Genomic DNA, 23,408 nt, shown 5'->3' with positions numbered 1-23,408 from the left:
TGGGAAAGTGTCGTATCGTCCGCACGACTAGGCACGTATGATTCGTTTTACAATATTATTATATTGTAAGCAGTGTATTGTTACAAGAGTAATAATTTTTGTTTTTATAACCATAAAATTTAACAATATTCTATATTTTTCACAACAGCCTCTTTCGTTATGGTTACAATTCAGAATTCGGTATAGAGCTAACAGCAATTGCACAACTTCAATCTTGTTCTCATTGCAATCCAATTTTCAACTATGTTTTTATTGTAACCATTGCATGCAGAAACTCCCGTTTATTCACTGCGTGCGCATTCACTGGTGACTTTTTAAAATAACAAAACTGACCATTGCCCTCTCAACAAAATGTAGTTTTATATACTTTTTCGTATGTTCATTGTTATACCTTGGTAAAACATGCCACTTGTACAGCTTATAAGCTCAACAAATACAGAACATTGCGTATCCGATGTTACTATATGGAATATTTTAGCATTAAGTTTTAGTACCACTGTTTTCATTTTTCCTGTTCACTCTATCAACTCCACAACAGCACACGGAACATAGAAACTTGAACCAATTGCCGAGTTGTTGAGGACTTGAAAAGAGAGGAGTTTCCAGAAAGTTTGTTGCGACTGCTGTGAATTGGAAATGCGCTGAATCGAGCGTTAGGAGAAAGTTCAATGGTTGTTAAGTAAGTCTCTTTTGTTTGTTTCAGTTTTCTCATAAGTATTGTTTGAATTTGAATTTTAGGTTCCAGGCAAAATATGGCTCCTGTCTCAGCTCTGGCAGCACATGGCTTCAACGTTCGGCCCGTCATCTGTAAAAATAGCATCGGAGAGCGCTGACAACTTGATTGTACAGCTGATGCTCGGAGCAGAGGCATTTTTGATGGCTCAACTTGCTAACTTTCCCCTCGGGGGTGGGGAACACAGATACAGGTGGGAGAGCCCTTTTTGTTGCATATTTTCTCCCATAGAGATTCACCATTATTAGTTGTGTATCGATTTTTCTTGGAAAGTATAATGTATTTTCTAGTATATAGTTTCTAATGTTTTAATTAAACTGATCAGAGTTATTTGCACTAAACCTGTGAAGAACTCTCAGTGTATGTAAATATTCCTGCCTCGATCTTTATAAAGTCCATGCTCCTCCACTTCTCAAAGATACTTAACTTTTTGTCTAAGTTTAATATGCTTTGTTTTATGTTTTGTAATATATACAATTATCATCAAGTCATTATCTCTATATGTACATTTTTTCTCAATAGTTTTGAAATAGATTAAACAACGTAAATAAAGCCTTTTGTAACCGTACAAGGTATATTTTTTAAGCCATGCCAAACAGTGTGGGAGTTTTACGAAAGGTCTGTCTAAACAAAACAAAACAAAAAAGACGACAAGAATAACCAAAAGACTGAAAAAGTGGAGTAAAGAAAAATACATTTTAAAAAATCCATAATATACATTAAAATTATTGAAAGTAGGAAGAAGACGGGAGAAGTCATCTTTACTTCAAATATATGAACAACAAAGCTTCATGTGTTACAACTCTTATCAGTACATTGCAGGTCTCTTTTATTCCGCTCTAGAAGTCAACGTAAAACAAAAGTACTTTATTGATACGAATTCAACTTTCATTACCTAGCTCTTCCCGATAGTTTAGTGGTTAGAGCGCGCCCCTTTGGCGCACAGAGTCCCAGGCCTCATTTCCAGTGAATGAACCTCGAAATTTGAATGTATTACACTAGTTTGAATTACACCTTGAATTGTAGGCCCATGTCTTGTAAAGCCTGGTGTCGAAAAGAACTCCAACCAACCATGAAATTGACTTTTAGTAGACGTACACTTCTACGTGATAAGGGCACGGTGGCTCAGTGATAGAGCATACACCTCCGGTGCTTGGCGTCCCTGGTTCGATCCCCGCTCACGCCGTGTGGGTTTTGTGGTGGACAAACACCGTGCTCGTGGGTTTTCTCGGGGTTCTCCCACTTTCTTCATTCCACAATTTCACTCATTTCTTATTATCGCCGTCTCCTTTAGCCTAATCGGCATAACCGTGGGACGTTAAACTTAAAGATTTCATTTTTCTTCTACGTGATTTTTTTTTCTTTTTACGTAAATGCCTTGTCATGTCCATCATTTTTAATTTCTCTGCAAATATGCCTTTCACAGAATCAATTGCTAGTTTCTCGCTGCTCCTCATCTACTGTGCATTAATTACTGGAACAAAGGTTCTTTCAATTTTTAAGTAACAGAGAGAATAATCCCTTAAACGAAGCAATTTAGTACAATGTAAACTGTGAAGTCAGTAGAAATAACAAGATTTTCTTTTTTAAAAAAATGGGTTAAATTATTGGATAAATAATTTAATTGTTTATTTTAGTGTTTGAGGGAAGAAGAAACAAGAATAAAATTCGCATTGTCGAACATTTCTTACCTTATTTTCTTTTTAAAAATAAGAGAGAAAAAAAACTTGTAATAAAACTGATGGTAATTCCATCGCATACAGAAATCAATGCCGTAAATAAAAGTAAGCAATTAAAATAAAAAAAAAAACAAAATATATTGGGAAGATTCGTTGAAAAATCAAGATACCTTGGTGGACACGTATGAAAAAATATAGCAACAAAGTTTGTGTGGAGATAAAGGTAGTGACGACAGCTGATAACCTCAAATTAAATGCTAACATTCTACCGATAATGCAACAGTCCTATTATATAGTTCCACTTTATTTAGTTACTTCTTTGTTACTGGTGTTTCCAAATAAGCTTATATTGTATGAAATTGTTACACTAACTAAAACAAGTCTAATGCAACTTCCTTTCTAGGTGAAAAATCATTATTGACACAAAGTAAGCAAACTGCTTGTTAGATTTTCATTTTCTTCGCTAGCGAACAAAAGTGAAAAAATGCTTTCCAAATTTGACAAAGGCTGTTGCCAAATTACAACATATTACTAATTGCAACACATGTTTCTATGTATAATTATGTTGAATCTCAGTGAATGTGGACTTGGGTATTATCCTGAGTATATACCATCTAACTTATGTGCTACGTTTGTGGAACTTTGACAGCAAATTACCATAATAGTTACACAATAACTGTGTTACCGTGTAACGTCTCTGTGGGTAATGTGTCATAATTAGTCCATCCTTGTTCTATGCATTCATATTGCTTATACTGAACTCACACAGGCCTTCGAGATGGGAAGTCAGTTAATAATTTAACTGATGATTTGTTTTGCTACTAAAATAATGGTTTATACATTTCGTGAAATTCCTTTAATGAATATTGTCAGATTGCGTATATTACTAAGAAATAACTGTCACGTGACAGCAACGTCAATCAGCATCAATTACAAGGTAAATACAAAGTAAGTGATTGTGTGACTCATCAATGACACAGAGACGTTAACAATATGGAAGATTATATAGGGTGTCTCAAATGTCCCCTCACATAGGATAGCTGTTATTATCAGAGTTACAACAAAATGTAAAAGGGAAAACCGTCTCCAAATATCATGTTTTCAATCTAAAATGATTTAAAAAAAAAAATCGCATGAGCTGTTTGGGGTGTACACTCCTTATGCACCCAATGCGACGTTGCTATTTACCTGGATCCGCAACATCAGTGAATGAAGTTACTATATGAAATGGGGGCTGACCATTGACACGTTAGCGTAAAACACAGCAACTGTGTGTTTGTGTTTCATTTCATTAACATAATTTCACGTAATTATATTATTTGGTGCAAACCGAAATGATAAGTAAACATAGACATTTTTATAAAATCCAGAAAACTCACAAATACTGTATTTACAAAACATGACGAATAGATTTGCGATTAAAAAAAAATACCAACTTGTACTGATTGTTTTTCTTTTTCTTTAAGTTTCATTGATATTATTATTTTTTTCAGCGTACACCCTATCGCTATGCTAATGGGAACGGATGGTTAATGAAGGGAATAAATTGGTTTAATAAAAATGTGGAGGCAAAACGGGAGAACCATACAAAAGACACGGATATGTTATTGTACACTACAAACTCGTTTGGCCTGGAATCGAACCAGCTACCCTCATACTAGTGGTAAGCGTTTTACCACTGAACGAAATAGCTTTCATTTGATCCGATATACTTCAGGCTCGTTATCAACTGAACTCTATGTACCAGCGTAATACGTTAAAACAATAGAAGTAATATGTTCGACAACGGTTGTAATATTTTGAATGCCACGCTTTCTAAAATGTTGGTTTCAGAGCATAGTTTCGAAATTAGTGGATTAATTTCCAGTCGAATTCTTTGTTTAAAAGTAGACACCACTACATTTTCACGTTTAATCGTAATGATGTCTATAGAAGTATTGTGTGATTAAAGAAAATGGTAAATATACTTCTTTGTCATTCATTATCTATTTCGTCCTTGGCATTTCAAACACAATAAACAATGGTCTTGAAAATTCTTATCCTTCTTTTACCCTGGGTGCCGCCTGTTCGTGATTACTTTCATTATTTAAAGCAGTTGACAGACAAATCGTCTGAAAAAGAAGGAGACGGTGATTTATCTTAGGATGTCTCAATGGGTAATGTTATATTTCTTTCTATCTGTAATGTGATATGAAAAGTATCACAAAGCAATCGCATAAATATGCCTGAAGGTTGTCTTTTATTTTATTTGCATTGGTATCAACGTCTTGTTAGCTACTCACTAATGAGTGATTCTCGCGAACACATAAACATTCCTTGACGAGAAATACTACCACTCAAGACTGGGTAATATCATATTTCTGCAGAAAAGACGACGAAACTTTAGGGAAATCAATTCAAAAGGCGCTCTCTTACGACTTTTTTCTCCTCTCCCGCTTGCCATTTCATACGCGTACGGTGTATTTAGGGAGCAAACACAAGAGAAAGATGATTCGGGGCAGAACATAGGTTCTGTGTAATAGTGCCCCAGCTGAGTCTATTATTTCTGAAAGAAAAATAATTAAAAAGATAAAAAGGTTAGTACTAAAGTTTAGCTTCCTTACTTCGTTATGGCCATTATGAGTATTGCTAGTATTATACTTAGAAATATTAATGTTTTAAGGCATAGTAGTTTCCTCTCGTATTAAAAGGAATACAGCTTATAATTTAATTGGAAAGCAGAAAAGTACGAGTTCCAAATAAACTATTACACTTGACGTCAGAAAAACATATTGAGTGCATAGTAAAAGGTATTTCTATGGATTAGTATAACATAATTTAAGTTACTAGGCAATTTAAAAATGAACTTCATATGTGGTATAGTTAGTATAGCATAATTCTCTTATTGAGATATTCATTAAGTGGGTTTTTTAACTTGTACTTCTTCCACTCGCCAATTCAATTATTCCTTCCAAACCACTCTAAATATGTCATTCATAATTGTTGTAACAGGAGAGATGGAGTGGTTCGTTGGGCCAAGTGGGTCAAGATTTGTGAGTGGGTCAGTGGGTCGTGCGTCAGCAGGACGTGACCCACTGCGCCCTACCACCTACTTGACAGAACGACCCAATGACCCACTGCAACCTACCAACCCACTTGCTCAGTATGTTGTGAGTCGGTGCAGCATCTTCTAAACACTGGTGAATTTGTCTACGTTTTATTTTCAAAGCGACCATTTTTCTTCCTTTTCACTTGTTTCTACTTATTTACCTGACAAGGAAAGCTATCCAACTCCTCACCGAGTATCGCATTGAAACTTGCACAAGTGGAAGAACATACTGAAAGATGGAAATATGCTTACTTCTACGATTCACAACATCGTTGAACCGGAAGTAGAATGATTGTTCTCCCATAACCCCTGAAAGTTATGTACTTTGGTCATACATTCCAGAAAGTAATACACTGGAACCTGTTTTCTCACGAACACAAATATTGCAAACTCAAGATGATAACAGTCGGTGGTGATTGGGGTCTCTAGTACCTCATTGATTCGAATCGAAGTCAAATGGAAGACGATACACGATCGTAGGTTCCAAACGAACACGTTTACCCGGTGGAGAAAAGGGACACACTGAAACCACAACGCAAAAATGGCTTTCTATGAGTAGTAGTAGTAATAGTAGTAGTAGTAGTAGTGGTGGTGGTGGTAGTAGTAGTAGTAGTAGTAGTAGTAGTAGTAATAGTAGTAGTAGTAGTAGTATGATTAGTATTAGTAGTATGAGTAAAGATAATAATAATGAGAAGAAGAAGACAACAAATGTATTGTTTGGACCGTTCCGTAACGAAGGACTTCGGCCCGTCTTGAGTGTCCTCTAGCATTGCTATAAAAGTTTCAGAATCCAGAGACAACCATACCCCAGCCGAGATTCGAAGTCAGGACCCTAGAGTCGCTGGCTTGGTGCCTCAATCCTACGAACACGAGGTATGCAAGAGGAAGAAATAGCATAGGACAGAGTTTCTCAACCTTGGGGTCGCGAAGATAAGCGAAAGAGATAAATATAATTAGAATCTAATACCGGAAAATATTTTGGTTTTAATCCATTCGCTTTTAGGGAAATTACTTTATTCACTGTATACAAGAGATAGATTATACTATTATAGAAATAGATGCATATCGTGAGATCTCTGCAATAGGTATATTAAAAATTCTACACAAGCTTATTACAAACCAGAAATTATAAGGTAGTCGCAGGCAAGAGGATGTAATAATATGCGGGTCGTGATCGAAATTAGGTTAAGAACACTGGTATAGTATTATTATTATTATTATTATTATTATTATTATTATTATTATTATTATTATTATTATTATTATTATTATTATTATTATTTCTTTGTCGTCTTCTTATTATTATTGATGACCTCATGTTCGTGTTGGTTGAGGAGTCAAGCCAGCGTTCAAGGGTCCCGACTTCGAATTACGGCTGGCTTATGATTGTTTCTGGATTTTGAAACCTTTGGAGCAATGCTAGAGGACACTCAAGAAGGGCCGAAGTCCTTCGTTACTGAACGGGCCAAACAAACATTTGTCCTCTTCTTCTTGTCATTATTATTGTTTTTACTCATCATACTGCTCATAATATTAATACTAATCGTACTACTAGTACTACTTCTTATAATAATAATAATAATAATAATAATAATAATAATAATAATAATAATAATAATAATAATAATAATAATAATAATAATCATCATCATCATCATCATCATCATCATCATCATCATCATCATCATCATCATCATCATCATCATCATCATCATCATAGAAAGCCATTTTGTGTTGTGTTTTCAGTTTGTTCCTTTTCTCCAGTGGGTAAACGTGTTCGTTTGGAACTTACTATCGGTGTATTGTATGGTGCTCCATTTGACATCGGTTCGCATCAATGAGGTACTAGAGACCACAATCACCACAGACTTTACCATCTTGAGTTTGCAATATTTGTCTTCGTGAGAAAACAGGTTCCAGTGTAGGCCCTATCACATTCTGGCATGTATGACCAGAGTACATAACTTTCAGGGGTTATGGGAGAACAATCATTCTACTTCTAGTTCAACGACGTTGCGAATCGTAAGAGTAAGCATATTTCCATTTTTCAGTATGTCCTTCCACTTGTGCAAGTTTCAATGCGATACTCGTCGAGGAGTTGGATAGCTCTCCTTGTGAGATGAGTATATCTATGTGAAAAAAGAACTTCAGATATTTTTGGATATTGAATTTGCAATTGTAATAATAGCAATATGACTTACTACTTGACTTTCGAGCAGGGCCGGATCTTGAATCCTGCGAACTACGCGTTTGCAGGAGGCGCCAGATGAAGAGGGCGCCAAACGGGAAAATAAATTTTGTGTTTTAAATGTGGATATTTATTAAAGGGAATGTTACGATGAAAAAGTTTCAAATAGCATTGTACAATCTGAGATACATGAAAAATACATCAAAAGGACAATAAAGTCGAACTTTTGCGTGGTTGGCTGTAAAACATCGCTTTACGATTAAAATGAACTCATAAATAAATTGGCGACAATGCCACACTCAAAGTGATGCCGCTTTGCGGAAAATTACCCGCGGCGGAGCGAAATTTGGGAAAGATTTTTTTTTAAAGAGGGAAAGGAGAGATTTTACGAATATGAGATAAAACGTAAAATTTAGCTTTTTAATGGATGTTATATTAAGCACCAAGGCAGTACGATCAAAGACAGCGACATTCTTTCCACAATCCCACCATATACACAAAACACAATATAACAGACTCTTCATTCTTCTCCCAACAACCATTCCGCGACCTTGCTAGAGAATAGCATTGCCAAATATGTCTTTGAAATGAGAATGGATCAACAAACAAAAGGAGCACGTGTTGCTTATGTATTGGGTAGCATTATCACAGTAGAAAGAATTGTCTTCAAGTGTGCTCCTCCTCGGTTCAATGACCACAGTTAAGGGTTGAGAAAGGTCAGCGTAAATGAAATGCACATTATCGAAGTTCAAGCGACTAGGCTTTTGTTGCCCATTGGTATGGGGAGGGGACGAATACTAAGGAAAGACGGGCGGTACAAATGGAATGTTTGAACATTTCTGAGCGAAATTTAGACTTAAGTTCCTAATATCAGTGGCTCACAATCGCTGCCCACTGCTTAATGCTCACTATTGATATAGGCTATAGACTGCAAATGTTGAAGGAATTTGCAATTGTAACAATTATTTGAAGAATGTTTGTCCATTACAACTTTTTACTCTTCTCTTATCATTTAGATGGGGGTGCTAAATATTGTTTGCTTACACTTACGAAATGCCTAGAACCGGCAATGCTTTCGAGATACAGCTTGTGAGTTTTTAGGGAAGCTAACTACTGGAAAAATATTTTTGAATCCCCTGTATGAATTATGTAAAAAAAAAAAAAAAAAAATGAATGCAAGTATGTGTGCGTGAAGATCACAAATGGCAAAGCCAAATAAAATTACCTTTTATATATAGTTAGGCCACAATCCAACAGAGATGTTATCATATCGCTTTCATTATGATACATATCCTAAGGGAGAGAGGCCGTCCGAATTTTTGCGAAAAAATGAGTATCTCACAAGCCATTCAACTTAGGGAGCTGACATTCAGTATAGTAACACTTTATTGAAAACAAATAGAACGTGTCCTAGCATTTTTCAAAATTCTCTTTTATGGGGAGCAGAAACAAAAACTACATTGCTTTGCATTTTGTGTCCACAGCTTTCTATTATAATAATTTCTTAAGTTTATATGCATTATATGGAATATTCAGAGCACAAGGCAATCAAAACATAATGTTGTGAAAAAAAAATAGACATAGAATTTGTATTGTAAGCTTAATTACACGGAAATTTTAAGTTTATACGGTATACTTAATTATATGGAAAATTTTACTTTTTTCCCCTTAAGTTGGTCTACTTACCTTGATTTGAGAGAGTCAAATTTCATCCTATTTTCCACTTAAGTATCTGTAATTCCACAAGGAAATAATTAATATGATAATTAAATTGAAATTCATTGTAATTTGGCCCATGTCAAACACTTTACCATTTTATATCGCAAAGGCCAGATCCACTGGTATTGTAACAGAGCGGTGTTTTATCGATTGACTATAGAAATTCAAACTTCAATTAGTGATAATTTCACAGCCTTGTTTATTACAAGTATAAAGTCTTTAGTCAGTAGAGAAGAGGGCGTGGATCATGAGTCAGACATGATGACGATGTGTTTTGGTGGGTCGAAGTGGGTGGGTTATAGTGGGTCAGAGTGGTTCATGATGAGTGTTGGGTCATGGTGGGTCGTGGGTCCAATTTTCATTGATCCACGCCATCTCTGTGCAACAGGCATATCTGTAAGAAGCAGCAAAAATTGAATACTTGTTACAATTTGTTGTTACCCACTCACTTATTGTTTAATCTCTGTGTAGTGAGTTGTAATACACATATGGAGGAGTTAAAGTTATAATGGTGTAAGTCACATTTTGTTTGTTTTCCAGAAATTAACGCAAAAGGTATTGTCATAAATTCAGAATAAAACAATTGTGTCCTTTATCACTAGAACTTCTGCTCCCATGTGTTGGCAGTTAAGTAAAGCACTTACGTTTTCAGTTAACAGATTAACTTACCTACAGGTGGTTTATTAACTAAAAGAGAATACTTGCACCACTGTAACTTTAACATATCCATATATTGGTGCTTTGTTTTCTGAATCAATGTAATAATATCATACACATCTTAATCAATATAATAACATCATAATTATCTTTCAATCTAGGTAAAATACCTTGAATGAAACTCTCGGAGTTCCATTTACATTCTAGTATGTAAGCTCCATTCTAAAGTGTAAACTCAATTTGTCTGTCTTTTCGATTTCCAGGTGCCAAAATTGTTTTCAGCTCGTGAACGTAGAGCTTATATATAATACGTCGTTTTCTCCCGTGATTATGGAAGTCAATGGACAGCCAAATATGCAAGAATCACTCTCCTCAGAGAACTGGCCTGTAGATAGTTTAAAACAAATGGTTATCAAAGACATGCTTAGCCTAGTTTTTGGAAGAGACATTGTTCATGACGATGTTTATAAAGCTTTAGAAGGTACAGCAGAAGACTATAATATAGGTAAGTGTAATGTAGAACGAGTGCATTCGATCTTATGTATGAAAATAAATTTTACTTGCGCTTCAATGCAGGATTACAGTTTCCATTCGGAGAGAAAGGTATGTAAATGAGACTGAGATATCATGAAATAAATTTAAAATTTCAGTGTTAGTACTGTTTTCACCATATTTGTTAGATTTACTTGTTTTTAAATTATTTTATGATAAGTAAAAATTGTATAAAATCATTAAACTAAATCAGTAATAAGGGATACTGGTGTAACAATCAATTCTCTTGATGAAATGTTGATAGTATATAACGATAATTATTTTAAACAATCGTTGTTGAAACTGGCAGTTAGTGTCTTGTATATTATTTCCTATTAAATATACTTTTGTTTGCTTGTTTTGAAATAAAATTGAACATGTTTTGTATTTTATTTAAGGTGTCAATTCGGGTCATTAAACAACATTTTCTTTCCTCTTAAAAAAGTAAAAGAAAAGACTATTCCGTCATATCCTTTGACAATCGTGGTAAGAAAATGCCTAATCCGAGTTTTTTTTTTCTTTTTTAAGTATTATCTTCATTATGACTTGTTGTTTCAAGTAAAATTTCAATTCAAATGATCAGACCTTTATACCGACTCAATGCAAACAGTTATCGCTACCTTATCTTCATTTCACCTGTTGCCTCAAATAAAATTTCAATTCAGGCTATCAGACCTTTATATCCATTCAATATAAACAATCATCGCTACCTGTGCATTATATTAAAATGTGGAAGAGATACCATGGTACAATACATGTCTTTTAAGATAGAATCTGACTTCATACAGATTTGTTACAACATGAGTCTCTTGTAAGTTAATTCAGTATTATTATCTATCGAATTAAAATATCACTCCAGAATTAATTATACTAGTGGGTGGCTATGTCAGTGCTACATTAACCTTCTTCTTGATCAACTAAAAAGTTACATGGTTTTCATCAGTGTTTCTTTCAGGGGGTTGACCGGGAGATATTAATACCCCCAGACTTCGAGATTTACCCCCCAAAAATTGTAAATCTGTGATTGGTGTAGTAAAAGGAGACCGTATGGAAGAAGAATGTTTGGAAACACCCAGTTAATGGAGACTTAATACATTAAATCTCCTCTTATGTTCCTTATTTGAAACTTATGATCATATTCTATTGATAAAAGTCAATGTCAGAACAGTGGCGGCGTAAGACAAACTGGGGCCCGGGGCCAGTGAAGTAGATTGGGGCCCCTTCCCGAACAACACTGCTAGTTTTGACATTAATTTACATAATCATTCTTCCTGTTCACTCCTCCCCCTTTCCCGTTGGTGTGTGTTTAAACCATTTTAATCTGGGATATATATATATATATAATTTATATAAGTGGGGCTGACATTCAGCATCCCTATTTTTTTAATGCTCAGAACCGCTTTCAGGCTGGTATCTAAAAATAAAACCGGACCAGGGCTATCATTGCGTACTTTTTCCTTATTTTATTTATTTTTAAACAAAGGACACGATGGAAAACGAATTAAGATTAGGGAAACTAGGACTCATGACAGAAATAACATAATCTTAAGAACAAACAAGACGTAACAACAAAGAACCAGAATTTATCCTACACCTATACTATCCAAGCTTAAACGCGACCTGTAATTAAATGGGATAATGGAAATAATGCTCACATACAAAATGTAACAATGAGCTGATATTGAAAAATACTGCAAATAGTAATAATACACCGATGCGATTTCTAAATGTAATCTCTATGTTCTCTAGAATTTTCTTGATCGGTTCTCGCCTTTGGTGTTTCTTTTGCGCAATATTTTATCAGTGTGATGGTTAAGTTAACTCATGGTTTTTCACCTGTCTGAGTTTACACTGTATGGGTTTTATTTGATTAGATTTTTCCCCTACACTTAGTCTTATTCACTTTAACATTCATTCTTTCTCCTGTGATCATACACGATACTTACATTTTTTTATCGAACTATCAATAAATAATGGCTAGAATAGATTTTTCTTCTGCATGTCTTCTTCACTTTTTTTTTTACCAGGTTTCTCTCCAGTGATAATATACGACCTATTTAGTCCCACTGCTTTTGACGAAATATCAATGAATAGTTAAGCAATAGAATGTTCCTCCCCTACTTGTCTTTTTTACTATTGTTTCCAGATTTCACATTTGTTTTATTATTATTATTATTATTATTATTATTATTATTATTATTATTATTATTATTATTATTATTATTATTATTATTATCTTTTTGTATTTAATAATTTAGTCATGTTTATATTCTGTCACGTATGACTGTTTCCATTAAAACTTACTAACACACTTAGTATTAGAATATAACAAAAAATCTTGAATATATTGAATAATTGGGGATATATCGTAGATTAAATATGTGAGCACAGAATTCTACAACGGGTTTACTTTTCATTACCACCCATCATCAGTAAATTGACAAATCTTGACGGTTTTTTTTTATTATTCTTTTGGTACTTTTGTATTTTGTTTTAAGTTGAAATATGAAACAACTTTCGACGATAGTTCCGCTACTTTATTAGCCTGTGTTCCAGCAGCATTCAGAAATGCTACCGTCCTTGCTTTGGTAGGTGCGAAAGTCTCAACTATATTATCAAAATCCAAATTAGATGATATTTCATTTTCGACAGAAAGAATGTTCAGATTCGTGAGTCCTTCTTGATTCTTTGCGGAGCGCAAGTATGATTTTACCAGCTTCCTTCTGCTGAAAGACCTTTCACATGATTCGAGAGATACGGTCAATGTTATCAAAATCTGAAGAGGGATTGCCAAACTTTTGTAAGCTTCAAATTCCATTGAAGATACATATTTCAGTATACCTTGTGGGGAAAAGTCAGGTCTTCTTTAACTTTCTGAGCACACCTTAGTGAATGGATTATATCCTTACAATCCTGAAATAATTCTACGCCACCAAGGTCATTCGGGAATATCAAAGCTAAATCAGAGCAACATGTTTTTAGCCTTTCCTCGCTCATCACCTGGCTGCAATATAAAGTTGGTGATAGAACATAGGAATTCAAACCTGTCGTTCAGATCATGCATTTGAGTAAAACGGTCATACATTTGTTGTCTCGTCTCATCTAGAATTTCATTGATAGAATGCTTCACTTCGACCTGTGCAGTCAGAGGTTCATCCTTTGCTTCTTCTCGGCTGTTGCTTGTAACCTCACAGACTTTACTAGACCCCTGACTTTAATAAAACTGCAGGACCTGTACTTACACGCTCCCAAGCATGTTTAGAATGATAATCACAATTGAAAGAATAAACAAATAAAGAAACAGGTTTCGCTATACTTACGTACCAGCGCTGTCTATAAGATCGAAATCAAGACATTAACATGGACTCCTCACGAAATACCGTTTAAGCTCTTTTTACTAGTCAGGTTATTACAACGCAGTGATATTCAGTTCAGTTTTTTTTTTTTTTTTTTTTTTTAATTGGACTTACTATATTGTAAGTATACAAGCACAAGAGTGGGCATGCGACATGATTATGATCAGCTATCCATATGATAGAACTGCGAAATAGTTTACCCAGCTTATCGAGAAACTGTGGAACACACCACACAAATTACGCCCCGTAAAAAGCAGTACTATTTAATTTCATCTAAATAAAGAAGGAATCAATATAACATGTAATTTACGTAAATTATGTTTTTCTTTTGAATATTTGAACACTTGTTTTCTTATTGAACATTTTCTTTACTCTAAATTTGTGAGCTGAAGTGTAAATTCGTACGCCAAAAAGCAAGAGCAAAAAAGTGAAAACCAGCTAAGCAAAAGTATTTCGCTCTCTGAAAATTCGATTTGTAAAACTGCAGCAAAGAGCTTTTAATTAGCACCAGAATTCTAGTACCCTAATGAAGCATTATGTACGTTGATCCCTTCTTTGTGCCCTTCCCCTGAACTGATAAATAAATAAATAAATAAATAAACAGTGATATTTTAGGAAGCAGGCTAGCTGTCGGAGCCCCATTACTTGCATCATAAAATTTTAAAATGTAAATAACACAATATACCTCCATTTTCCTTTTACTATGTTTTAATCTACAATCAGCTTTTTACTTTAAATTTCTCTAAGATTATTGAACAGAGTGAAACTTTTATTTTATTGTTTTGTCACTGTAAATAGTGTCGGCAAAGCACTGAAAGCAACCTAGAATATGTAACAAAATCGTTGCCCAACAAATTGGGGATGTTATTTCCACCAACAGCTTTATGAGAAGCTGGAAACATGAACGATTAAATCGTATAATTCTTTCATTAAAATACATGAACATTAAATTCGGGTTGAAGCTTTAACATAGCTATTATTGTAATTATAAATGACATACACAAAATGCGTATTTGAAAAGATGCAGCAGAATTTGGATAGGTAAAATAAGAATCTTTGGTCTGTAAAATGTAATGGTTTGTTATGTAAAGTTCCTTCAATATGTCAGCTGATTACAATACCTTTATGCATGGAGGTAGCTCCATGAGCTATCGTCCAACGAAGTTGCTCCGTCAAAATCTTAATGTACACTTCCCCGACAAATTTGGTGTTCGTGGTTTTATTCAAAGGCTGTTTTACAAAAGCCCATAAAAGATGTGTATTGCGTAAAAGTAGGAAGTAAGGGAATAAAGGTCAGGATAAGGAATATGATGTAGGCATGTGCAGGGAGCAGGGTGAAGGACTTCTGCTATTGCACCTAGTTTAATGAACCAAACAAGTTTTTACAAAATGCTTCAAAAAAAAAAAAAAAAAAAAAAAAAACTTGAGGCTACATCAGTTCAATTCTTCTTGGGAAAAAAATAACATTTTCTAAGTGGCATCCACTAGAATCGAACGACGAACTTCCGGGACCATATCTCTCAGCATGTAACATTATTCATATTTTGATCCACATACATTTTTCCTTTAAATTTCTTTGGGGCCCCCAAGATAATTTATTTTTAATCTATATTCAGTTTTTTCTTTAAATTTCTTTGCGGGTCCCCAGGAGAATGAGGCCCTAAGCTATAGTTTGTTTAACTTATACGGAAATCCGGTACTAGTTAGTTTTATTAGACAGATATTTCTGTTGTTTTATTCGTTATTTGGTGTAATATTGATTGACAATTAACTGAGTTTGCTTTTAGGGAAGATGTGGTTTATAAACGTTAACAGTACTTGTACGGCTGATGCTAACAAAGTTCTTTAGTAATTATTTTTTATCTACCGTCCGGGGCCCCCACACAAAGTGGGGCCCGGGGCGGTGGCACCGCTCGCCCCGCCCTTACGCCGCCACTGTGTCAGAAATCTTTGTTAGTTTTCATGACATATATAATCATTTACTAGCAGTTGTAAAAAACTATTTTCAATTCTTGGCAAAAATTGTGAATAACAGTGTCAAAACTCAACTCTAGGTTACACTCGTAATAGACTAAAATACGCATGTGTGAAGTCGTTAGCTGTGCTTGTGTCAACAGCTACCGATGAAAGAAAGATCTTTCAACATAATTAATCGAATAGTTATACCACTATGAAATCGACTCAGTGAATCATCATTAGACAACTGTATGAGAATTTCTGTTGAGGGAGATGTTCCAAGTGAGAAATCGTGAATTCAGATTCTTGACAATATGCATACAAAGTACAAAGGAGGACCCGTTTATTTTAAATAGAAAATGTCTTTTTAAGAATTATTACATGATTTCATAATAAATTATAAGCAAAATAGTAAGTATTATTTGCTACATTTAAACCTTTTGTATATAAATCGTCTGGTTAAATACAATAGGTTAAATAGTTGCAACAAAATGTAAAGAGCCATTTCTGTTCTGTACAAAATAAGCTGCAAATAATTTTGTGACTGATTACTCTAGTTCAAATTACTGTAAGGAAGCGTTTCTTTGAAAAACTTTAGGTATTAAATCTAGTTGAAACTGAAATTTCTTCGTGTGGTATTTATTTAGAGAAATTGTGAAATTATTTTTTTAAGTGCAGTTTTAAAAATGAAATGAAATATTTCAGTTTAACGTCCTGCGTTTATGTCCTTTAGGCTAAGGGAGACGAGAGTGCAGTTTCAAATAATGGTAAATGCAATATAGGCTGCGGTTAGGTGTTTTCGTAGCATAATAATATTTATTATATATTATTTACAAATGCACATAGTAATCGCTTGAACACGTGCTCAATTCTTCGTTTTGTCTTTTACAAAAATAAATAAATAGGAGAAAACAATAAAGTAACATTTTTAATCTTGTAATATTTTATGAAGTATTCTTGGTCGATTTCATTATTTTAAAACTGACACCAGTGCCGTATTTACGATTTTCTTTTTCGCAGACGTTGGCTGAATCAAAATTGGCGATAAATCTTGTTTTATTATTGCACATCGAGTGGGAAAAAAAAGTGTAGTTAAAAGTGTTTAGGGAGAGAGGAAATCTCAAGCCCTTTAGATCTTTGTAAATACGCTTCTGGTTAATTTCTTTCTTACTCCCTCGCATCCGGAAATAACCTCTACAAATATTTCTCTGAAAGAAACCCTGGGTCTCATTGAGTATGAAAGCTCTTTATGTGGAAGAAGTACAAACTGAAATTCTATATACTCATAAGAATCGGTAGCGCTCGAAAGGCGATCCTTCTAATAATTCAGTTAAGGTTCTAAGGTCCAACGGAACACATATGATTTCTTTTTTTATTTATCTAACAAACAAAGGCACCATTGAACGGTACAATAAACGATATCTTAAATTCATTTGGTATGGCCTGTGAAGTAAATTTTACATTTGAACTAATGAAGCAGATGTTTCATTATTGTAATATGATAGATAGCTTGGTCTGGTAAATTCAGTTTTCGGTATATTTTTTTTTGAATCGTATAAATAAAACCAACGTCAAACACATGATTTGAAGTTCATGGAATACTAAGGAGAGAAGGAATACAACAAACTACGTTTTAGAAGGATTCATACATATTGGATGAGTGTAAGCGTATTTGTGATTAAACGTAATGATGATAAAACAATTTGGAACGTGTTATTCTAAAAGAAAATGAAGAAAGAAAGAGAAAGAAAGAAATAAAGAAAATATCATGTACTTCTGAGTGTATAAATCTATGATGCTTACTTTATCGCAATCAACATGTTACAATTGCGAAAAATGGAGAAGAGCTTCGTGATGTTCTTTTAAAAGATGAAGAAGAAATAGAAGAAGAAGAAGAAAATGGAACATGAAAATGCAGTTTACCCATGTCAGAGAAGTTAGATCGCATATACTAAAAAAAAAGGAGAAAGATATTGATATGGTTTTTGTGCTTTACTGTGGAACTATAATATCTTCAACTTGATAACTTTAGTGTTAAAGAAAAAAAAATCTCTAAAATTGTTATCGTAGAACACTCGTCACATATCAGTTAATAAAATGAAAATACAAATGCAGCTCTAAGGCAATTTCATTGTTATTATACTTACCGACTTAATAAGTAAATATTTTATACGTTTAAATTATCATCAAGGAAAAGGTAATATTCAAAAGGAGAAGGTTGTGATATTGTTTACGGAGAGCATCAACTAAACATTATACAATGAGATTCAGAATTTCTTTTGTGTTCTTGCTTCAAAGTGAATGCCTCGTTAAAAGCGTGCTGTTCTGATTAAAATATGTCTGGTATTTTTTTTAATTAAGCTGTTCATAAATGTTAATTATGCTAAGTACTCCTTCTCAGTAGAGTTATTATATTGCAGCGTCAATGGTAATTATGTCAGTATTTCTAATCTTCATATGTATGTTGCCACTTTCCTAACGATTCTAAGATTTTAATGGAAAACATTTGTATCTGAACATCAAATTCCTGACTAGTAAAGATATACCAGTATACGGCACCAACTGCAAGAGAATAACTAAATGCAATGAAGTAACTGAAACAAATTTTATATTAATATTTCAACGATAAGTACTGTTTAATTTCTTACTGATATTCGATCATGTTAGAAAATCATATCCGCTGCAGCTACATGCTAAAATACGATACTCATCACAAAGATAACATAATCTGAAGCTATGGGAGATATAGATGAGTTGAAAACATGATAAGATTATTTCTTTTCACATTTCTAGTTCATCTTATTTAAGACCAATTAATTTCAAAAGTATTCAACATCGATACAGTAAACCAACGTAAGCATTCAATGTATCAATGTATTATAATTGAGAAACCTTCTCTTCGCAAAATTTGTTATCAAAATATGATTTTAGAATTAGATTTTTTTTTTTTTTTTTTTTTTTTTTTTTTTTACAAAATAGACACTTCAAATTAAAGAACCAAGACAGAAGGTAAGAACATATACACATAAATTAAAAAAATGAAATAAAAGATAAAAATTGCAAAAGAAAAATAAGTATCTCAATATATAAAGGTACTTATCCGAAAGCAATTACTTTTAATGCCTAATCTTAAATGTATACTTGTGAATTGTAAAATTATTTTTAAAAAAATGTATCAAATAAAGAAAATTTCAAGAATGCTGAATGCTATACAAGAGAATATCATAAAGAACAAATCGTTTTTACTTGATGAAGAAATAACATTACAACACCTAATCAATTAGGAAGGTGATAGCTTTAGAAAACAAACCAACTATAGCTGACTACCGACTAGAGCGTACAGCCGTATTACTAAATGCAAGTAAAACTTACTCTGGATTTTACATATTCACAACGGAAATGCATTTGCTTTATATTTTGTCGGTAAACAAAATATAACTTGCTTATATCAGAAAATAATTTAGCTATTTGTAAATCACCAAGATAATTACAGAATGAATCTACTTCATATAGATCTTCATCATGTTGATTCACAAATTGCTTCTAGCTTTTGCGAAACAACAAAGTTTCAATTTTGTATATAATAGATAAAGAAGTTCCAATCACTTTTAGAAGTTTCAAGTCTTTCTTTTTGAAAATGGACTGTTTGGTGAGTGCTCTATGAGATTTGAGAAACAAAATATTTGTGGTTTCAGTCATAAACTACAATCATGAACAGTAACACGGATCCATTATGTCATAAAATTTTATTTCAACTGCTCGTAGAACTGATAAATTCCGAAAATTAGTAGATCTGAAGAACTTATGGTACTGGACACAATGCCTGCACATTCAAGGCCTCCAACAAATAATGTACTTTCACTTCAGTAGACGAATTTACAGTGTTGAAGTTGTCAATTCGTTATCTGATAGGACACATAGTAAAGAAACGAACTATAGCGTGAAATTCTTACTTTAGTATGTTGCTGAGGTCTGGAAGAATAGAAACTGAAATCCGCACAGCACTCTAACAAACCCTATTGACCTAAGGAAATACTAAACTCATTTTATTATAATGAAGTGTTAATTTATTTAATAAAAGATGAAAATTAAATCAGAAGAATATTTTGGATCATATTTCTATGCTTCGCAGTACGGGAATTTATTTAAAAAAGTATTATTAGGAGTCACTCGTCATGCAGAATAATTCATGACACCATGACTATGCTGAAGAAATAAAAGTTCCAATGTTGCAAATTCTAAGACAATTAAACATATAAGAACTTTTATGAAGATTAGTCTAAAAGAGAACTCTAGCACATGGTATGCTTAGTGGAAAAATAAACTGAAATTTGTGTGTTTCATATCAATTACTGCAGATAGAGAAACAATTTCGATTCAAGTATAGGAAGATTTTCTATTATTGCAACTTCTGTCAACTTATTGTGTACTTCAAAAAAGTGTTGTTTCACATCCTCATCTCTTTGAAAAACTTAAAATAAATTTTAAAATATGTGGTTGATTAAAATAGATTTCAATCAAGTGATATCATTCTGCTGGAAGACTTAAAGTTTAAGACAGTAAATGCTGTACTTACAATGCCGTGGACTGAAGAAAATGTTTTCACGCCAATCATTACAGAAGGTAAAAACCAACAAGGGAACTAGGTTGAGAAGGGTTTCAGAAATGTTTGTTAATGTTCCGTACAGAATCAATAAAAAAATTAAATAAAATAAATGATGCTCTGATGTTTTAAAAATCGCACAAATTAGTTTAATTCTGCATCTGTATATCTGGTTTAGAAGTGGAAAAAATATTTTCTAGAATTCAGTTTTCTTTTGTAGGTGTAATGGGATTGAATTGCCTTATTTCTCATGATTTGTGCCTCACACAAGAAGATCTAGAGTTTCTGCTTTCTACAAGAAGAGAATCGCTCAACATGGGTGACTTCAGGAGACTGTACCCTAGTCCTAGTAGTGGTCGATATGAAGCCCTTGTTGAAGAACTGCAACTCCTTATGTTGCAGAACACAGACAATACATTTAACGGAGCTAATTGGATGCTCAGGTGATGCAGAATATTTATATATTCCTACTTTGTTTGTTTAAGAATTTTATTTTTCTGAAGAAAGTTCCGTCCTGACCTGAAACTTTAAGAAACAATTGCTTTTAGATCTCCAATAGTTAGTAAGTTTTGAAAAACCTCACAAGATGATGTTTCCTTTATTGTCAAGCAGGATAATCAAACTAATATAAATGAGTGCTTTTGTGTTGATGATTTAACCGCACTCCAAATGAAAAGTTCTTACTTTTTCCCAATATGAAACAGCATATAGTCTTTCAGTGCATCATCTGAAATTTAAAAGAAATCAAGAGACTGATAAATACAAAGTAACTGAGTTCTTGAGGGAAAGCTAGAATTTAAACTGAAATGTTATATTTATTGTTCTGCAAATCAGTACCAAGTTATGCCTTCACTTACTGACTAAACTTTTTAATAATTAAAAACTAATCTTTCCATGATATTCATTCTACAATCTATGTTTGTATTAATTGTCCCTAAAGAACACAATAGTTTAAAAACAAAGGCAAATAGTAACTACTGGGAGAGATGCAATGAAACTAGCCGTGCATAATCAGAATGGGGACTAAAACATCATACTTTTTCTACGAAAGGGAATTTGATTGACGTTGTATCAAAACTTGTTAAACACTTAAGCTGTGTTAAAATTTCGCAAATGTAGATACTTAAATAATATCAGGACATAAAACAAGGTTGAGTTTTCTGTAAGTAATTGGTGTTTCGACACTGTTCTAGAAATATACTAGTATATGCAAACTCTGGTACAGGCAAGAATCAGTAAAAATAATTCCAATTTAATTCATCAGAATTTTATATAATTAATTGGCCACTCATTTTATAGAATGGGACCACAAAAGTCATATATAAATGATATACATGACTTTTACATATAAATATAAAAGTTAAATCACAAGTATACATACAGCATATTATAAGTATTTACTGACTAAGTAATTTTCCCTCTGTAAATGTACAATTTAAGGACAAAGACCCCCAAATAATAAAACCAACTCGTAATATCAGTCCTTGAATCAAACGCGACTTAGAGCATTAAAATGGTTTTAAAAGAAATGTGATTGCCATCTAAACTTGAATATTCATAACGTACATTTTTAAAGTTAGTTTGAGGCCATACTAGGAACCCCAGATATAATATTTCCTCGTCTTAAAGGATATGAGATTCTGATTATTCCACCTTCTCTTCATCTGGAGAAAGAAGTATTATCTTGAAGTTGATCATAATATTAGTGAATCTCAATCTTAATTTAAGCACATGTTGCTGAACATATAACTTTGAATACGTGTGTTGTGGGAAATTTTACAATAATCAGAAATCATTTCCTGGCATAATGTAATAAAACAACATTCATGATAATTGAGCTGAAGAAATCACACAGAAATGCAACGACAGAATAGAGTCATACCTCTTAAAGTATTAAGATCTGAACACATGTTCATATATTTTTAAGCTGTAAATCCAGCAGTTAAGATACTTGTCAATTTGCTGCTATCGGATGGTGGCAGAAATGCAGAAATTTTAAACCCAAGAGGACATTGGAAATTTAAGATGATAAATTCAATTTTCCGCTCGTATATTACTTGCCAAAACAGTATCATTAAGTATGTAAAAGTAGAACATAGATTTGATTTTGATACATTTTGTTACATCAGGCAAGTAGTACGACTAATATCAAATATGATTTAAAGCAAATAGTGTGTTGAGTATGAGTGCTTTAATGTTATGACTTTACGCTTATGTCTTATGCAACACACCTTACATTATTAGTTCACATGTCATTAGTCTGTCCTCGCTGAAAGTGTTACAAACATAGGACCTAACAACTGCAGCTTTTGTGAAATTACTAATGCAAATTAATAAACGTAATTAGCTTGCGTAAGTAACAACACGAACTTAACAATAGTTAGTTCTGTGCATTGTATATACACAATATCTGGCCTTTCTTCAAGCTCTGTGTAAGTTCCACTGATTCAAGGCTCTGCAATACATTGAAAACATGCAATTTATTTAGGTGTCGATACTATAGTAATGCCTTCCTTATACTGTAATGCCTAGTCTTTTATGAGAATCCAAGAACGGTACTGTTCTTGTCTTCCATCCAAGAGGTCCTCTCAGTTTCTTTCTGCTCTGACTACCTTCCTTTTACTCAATGTTCACTTGTTCATCTGCACATGAGCTCGCTTGCATGTTTGTTGTTCTTTCTTTTTCTTCTTTCATTTTCTTTATTTTATTAGTGGTTTTCAGTCTTCCGCTTTTTCTTTTCTTCTCATTTTCTCTGTCTTAGACTCTCTTCAGAATTATTTTCAATTTCTTCTTTTGCTTCATTTCTCTCTCTCTCTCTCTTTTTTTTTTTTTTTGTTAAACCTTTCATTTACTTTTTTCTCTTTGATTCTCTGTATTTACCCTTCATCGCCAAGAAAG

At 33.3% G+C, this 23,408-nt stretch overlaps 1 protein-coding gene across 4 annotated transcripts in view; it reads left to right on the top strand.

Moving 5' to 3' along the window:
- The window catches only part of LOC145688349 (cadherin-like and PC-esterase domain-containing protein 1), a 1,309,510-nt gene that overhangs the window by 749,796 nt on the left and 536,306 nt on the right, over positions 1–23,408 (top strand). For all 4 annotated transcript variants that reach the window (XM_081762492.1, XM_081762493.1, XM_081762494.1 and 1 more), the window contains 3 exons: positions 739–926; positions 10,328–10,569; positions 20,731–20,953. In XM_081762492.1, the coding sequence (XP_081618618.1) occupies positions 739–926; positions 10,328–10,569; positions 20,731–20,953 (653 nt within the window). The remainder of the gene's footprint in view (positions 1–738; positions 927–10,327; positions 10,570–20,730; positions 20,954–23,408) is intronic.

This window comes from Thermobia domestica, chromosome 6 (assembly GCF_964235325.1).
Source record: "Thermobia domestica chromosome 6, izTheDome1.hap1.1, whole genome shotgun sequence".
Classification (NCBI taxonomy): domain Eukaryota; kingdom Metazoa; phylum Arthropoda; class Insecta; order Zygentoma; family Lepismatidae; genus Thermobia; species Thermobia domestica.
Note: the sequence above shows the minus strand (reverse complement) of the source record. Positions and strands in the feature narration are given on the sequence as shown.